Genomic DNA, 5000 nt, shown 5'->3' on the forward strand with positions numbered 1-5000 from the left:
CTCCCCCCCCCCCCCCCCCCAGGATGGTCCCCCCAGCCAGGGCACACACGCACAACACCACCAACACAAAACAGGCCCAGGTACGTCCCCCCCGTGCGACCCCCGCTCACCCCCAGCTCTCGTCCGCGTACCATGAACTCGCAAACGAACTCGGCACCGACAACATCTCCGTCGTCGGCAACTACACCCTCGGCAGGGTCATCGGCCAAGGTAACTCCTTGTTATCCCCCCCACGCGCTGACACGCACAGGCACCTATGGCTCCGTCCATCTCGCCACCCACAGGCTCACCGGCACCCGCGCAGCCGTCAAAAAAGTCCCCAAGTCATTCACCCCCCATCTCACCCGCGAGCTCCACCACCACCGCCGCCTCCACCACCCCCACATTGTCCATCTCCACGAGATCATCGCCACAGAGTCCCATATATGGCTCGTCACGGAGCTCTGCAGCGGCGGCGAGCTGTTTGACTATCTCGTGGAAAGGGGCCGCATTCTGGAGGGCGAGGCGCGGCGGCTGTTTGGCGAACTGACGCTGGCCGTAGGCTGGCTGCATATGCATGGCGTCGTCCATCGCGATCTCAAGCTGGAGAATGTATTGCTGGATGGCGAGCTGAGGATCAAGCTCGGCGACCTCGGGTTTGCGCGGGAATGGCAAAAAGGGAGGCTGTACGTATCGTCCGGTGTGCGTGTGCGGGTGCTGACGGAGAGTGCGCAGGATGGACACGTATTGCGGCACGACCGGTCAGTGTGGTGTACCAGATGAATGTGGCCTGGCTGACGTTCAACGTAGGCTACGCAAGTCCTGAAATGCTCGCATGCCAGAAATACCTCGGGGTGGAGACCGACATTTGGTCTCTGGGCATCATTCTCTATACCCTTTTATGCGGAGGTCTCCCGTTTGACGACGACGACGAGCGGGTCATGAAAGAGTTGATCCAAAAAGGCGAGTACGAAGAGCCCGACTGGTTAAGCCAAGGTATGTCCCACAAACCCGTTTTCCCGTAAAGTACTCCCATAAACTCTCCCAAAATACTCACCACGTAAAACAGAGGCACGCGATTTGATCCGTGGTATGCTGCAGCACGACCCATCCAAACGGCTCTCCATCCGCGAAATCCTCACGCATCCATGGTTCAAAATGACGATTGTCGATAAAGTGTATCCCAACGGAGACGTGCCCTCCATCCCGCCTTCGCCGAACCCTACGAGTCCTACCGCCGCAGGCGACGATTTCTTTGCCGAGTCGGCTCTGAGACAGCAGCAGCAGCAGCAGTCGAGACTGACGCCGCACGTTGCCGGACGGTCCCCGCTTTCGACACACCTGCCGACGACCCCACGGCAGAATTCCGGATCGTCCGAGGCCGAAAACGGGGATAGTCGTACAGAGCGGAAAGCGAGCAATATGCAGAGGCTGAACAGTGCCGAATTCAGTACCACCGAGAAGGAGCTCGAACAGCTCCATCTCTGCACATCTCGTCCCGCCGCCACCGCCACTGGCTCCGGCGCCATATCCCCGCGATCCATCTCAAGCCCATCGATGCGCGGTAAAACCCTTCGCACGCTGCCCGAAGGCCAAGTCGACGTCGACGAGACACCTGCCGGCCTGCCGCCCCCGCTTTCGCTCATCGACGAACACCCCCACCTCCCTGTCGCCCTCCATTCCCGCACACCGTCCCGTACCAAACGCCGCTCCGTCTCTTCCACCCTCTCGCTCGAGCGCCGATTATCGCACCATTCGTCGCATAATTCGTACATCACCTTTCCCCCTGAAGACTACCTCTCCAAACTGGACCCATCCCTCCTCCCCAACCCTGACTCCTCTTCTTCCTCCACCACGACCCCACCCGCGCGATCATTCACCACGCCGTCCGAAACCCGCCTCCTGCGCCAACTCGACGACCTGGGGCTCGACGTCGGTCAGCTGAAACACAGCGTCGAGACCGATGCGTGCGACGCTTCAGCAGGCTTGTGGTGGCTGTTGAGGCAAAAGCAGGAAGAGAGGGGAGAGACGGACGAGGTGGTGAGGAGGAGGGAGAAGGAGGTGGTGAGGAGGGAGGAAAAGGTGGCAGAGTATGCCAAGGAGGAGAGGCGGAAAGCGAGAGAGGCGGAGCGCGAGCGCGAGCGAATCCCCACAAGTCCCATGGGCATCCTAGGCACCAGACCAGGCAAACGAGATTCCATCGAAAAATCGTCCGAAGGACTGAGGTTCAAAGAGGAACAACCGCCGTCGATACCGACCACACCGAGCTATACCAGCGTGATCGACCTCGGACCGCCCGTGTTGCCGGTGGACGTGGACGTGGACGTGGAACGCACGGCGGTTGGTCGTGATGCGCCGAGAGAAGCGGCTGGAGAGGAGATGAAGAGTTGGAAACGTGTGGAATCGCCACAAAGTGTGGCAATCTCTAGTCAATCTTCTCTTGACCCGGCTCCCACTCTTCCTCCCCCTGCTGCTGCTGGTGGTGGTGGTGCGGCCGGAGCAAAGACGCAGAAGGAAGATGGACGGGATCAGGCAGGTCTTGACCCTGTCGCTGTTGCTACACCCATGTCGAATGCCAATTCCTCCACTGGCGCTTCTACTGTCGCCAAACCTGAACCAAACGTCAACGCCAGCGCCAACGCCAACACCAGCGCCAACCCACGGTTAAAAGCGAAATCGCCATCGATGAATATGCTCCAGCGTGCTACTTCTGTTCTTGGCGGAGTTGGCAAAAAGGGAGACGATAAAGATAAAGACAAGAATGGGATGAACGAAAAGCGGGAAGAATCGACGAATGATAGTTTACATCCCAAGCGGGGAGGATCGAGTTCGCCCAACAAGTTGAAGAAACCGATGCCGGCTGGGATGAAGGGGCTGACGTCGACGCTTTCGAGGAGCGAGAGTGAGAGCGAGGGTCTGTTGGCCGGCGGGGGCGGAGGCGGGGGCGGGGGCGATTCGCCAGCAGTGTCAGCGTCGGGATCAAAGACTGTGACGCCCGGATCGTCGCCCCGGCGGAAAGGGTTGACGCCGCAAGGTACGCCTCGAGGAGGGTTGCGGGATGCAGGTGCCAAGGATTCTTCGGGGGAGCGTGCGAGTGGCAACGGCAACGGCAACGCGGGTGGTGGGAATGAAAAGGGCAAAGGAGGAAAGAAGGATAGTCTGTGGACGACGTTTCGGCATTTGTTTTACGAAGATCGAAGACGCCGAAAACGAGAGAGTGTCACGCCTTCCGCTTCTTCGCCTTTGCTTTTACCACCCTCGGACATCAAACTCCCCGCCGGGGCCGTCGTCCTCAGCCGCGGGGCAAACAGCCGTACATCCCAATTCAAACGCTCCAACGTCGGGTACGCGCCGTCCACAGGATCGAGACGCACCTCGCTCGACGGTAACCGGCCCGTATACTCTCGCCGGTCGAGTAGCGTGCACACGACTTCGAGGAGGAGTTCGGTGGGCAGTCTCCATTTCCAGGATCATCAGGCGATGATTAGTGATCTCAGTCGGCGGGCGAGTCAGCGGAGCCATGGGAGCCAGACGCCGACGTCTGATAGAGAGTACCTTGATTACCCTTCAGCCGCAGCACCAATCTCCCGCCCGGGCTCGTCGCATTCGATTCGAGGAGGAGTAGGCGGTGGCAGTCGACGTTCTTCGTTTTCCGTTCGATCACCCTCACTTCATCCCGAAACTTTCTCAGCATCCGCAGGGGGACCGACATCGACCAGGTTCAAGTCATCGGTACCGCCGCCCGCATCGCCCTTGCTGGGCTATCGCCGTCGCCCAGCGGGGGGGAACGATTCTTCCCGTGTACGGCATATCAAGGTCATTCCCGAATCACAAATCATGCGCTCATCCTCTGTCGCTTCGTCTATCCGGTCCAACGCTTCCAGCCGCGCTTCCTCCATGGACAGGGATAGAGACAGGGATAGGGAGAGCGAGTATGAAAGCGGGAGGGATGATGTCTCCTTGAGATCGGGAAAGAGGCAGAAGAGGAGGAGTGGGAGCCAGAGATCGTTGGCTCAGCAGATCCACCGCACGCGCTCGCCCCTCGCGCTCAGCCTCGAAAACACGTATGGGTCCAACTCGGTCGCCAACGTCGGCCTCGGCATCGGCGGAGCAAGTCGAATCCCGAAAAAGCCTTTGCGGGATGTCTTTCAAAAGAAGGGTAAGCGCAAAGACGGCGGCGACGATGACTGGGTGTCGGAGGATGAAGATGGGTTTGCCTGTGGGCTTGGCCAAGGAAGGGGCATAGCAAAAAGTTTTTCAAATGCGAATGCGAATGGGACGGTGTGGATGAATGTCAACGCGAAGACAAACCCCGCACGCAGTGCAGCAGCCTTCCCGACCTCCAAGATGGTAGCCCAGCCCACAGCCCAGGGCGGAACCTCAAGGCGGCGTGAACGTGGTCGAAGATCAAGTTTGGAAGAGGAAAGAGGGAGGCCACAGGAAGGAAAGGGGAAAGCGAAAGGGGAAACAGCAGCGCAGGGATTGATGGGGATCGAGAGTTTGAGTGGGCGAAGTAGGAGGAATTTGCCCGATAGGTCGACAGCCCCGGGGATTATAGAAGAGGAAGAGGAAGATGAAGAATGAATCAACTGTAGCATATATATGTACGTAGTATTAGCTTTTTGTTTTCGGGTTTCATCGAGTAGCATAGTTTTAGCCATTAAAATGCATTGTCCTTTGTTGTCAGTTCTACGAGCCATATGCTGTATGGAAGCGCGCCAGGAATAGTTGATGACCTTTGGTGGACAGTTTCGGCTGGGAAGGGTGAAGGGAGATGAGCAGATGTCACCGGTGGGAAAGGAAATGGGTGGATTGAGATATCTGCAAAGTAATGTGGCCATATATGAAGCCGGGATTGATGATAGTCTGTGGTGAAAGATACATGAACGCTAGGATGAAAGAGAAAAGCCGAGAAAGAGATGGACAAGACTGGAAGGTTGCAAACGAACGTGTCATGTTGCTCATGTCTTAGGAAACGTAAATTACGTAATTTACCAAGATTAACTCGAGCTATGGAGGTT

At 57.9% G+C, this 5000-nt stretch overlaps 1 protein-coding gene across 1 annotated transcript; it reads left to right on the plus strand.

The window, feature by feature from the left end:
• On the plus strand, positions 1 to 4659 carry CNN02140 (hypothetical protein). The gene is made up of 6 exons (XM_568696.2): positions 1 to 80; positions 117 to 210; positions 251 to 665; positions 715 to 740; positions 790 to 975; positions 1049 to 4659. Exons 1-6 carry the CDS (start codon positions 24 to 26, stop codon positions 4561 to 4563), a joined length of 4293 nt encoding a protein of 1430 aa, XP_568696.1. The 5' UTR covers positions 1 to 23; the 3' UTR covers positions 4564 to 4659.
• The last annotated feature ends 341 nt before the right edge of the window (positions 4660 to 5000 follow it).

Source organism: Cryptococcus neoformans (assembly GCF_000091045.1).
Source record: "Cryptococcus neoformans var. neoformans JEC21 chromosome 14 sequence".
NCBI classification, from domain to species: Eukaryota; Fungi; Basidiomycota; class Tremellomycetes; order Tremellales; family Cryptococcaceae; genus Cryptococcus; species Cryptococcus deneoformans.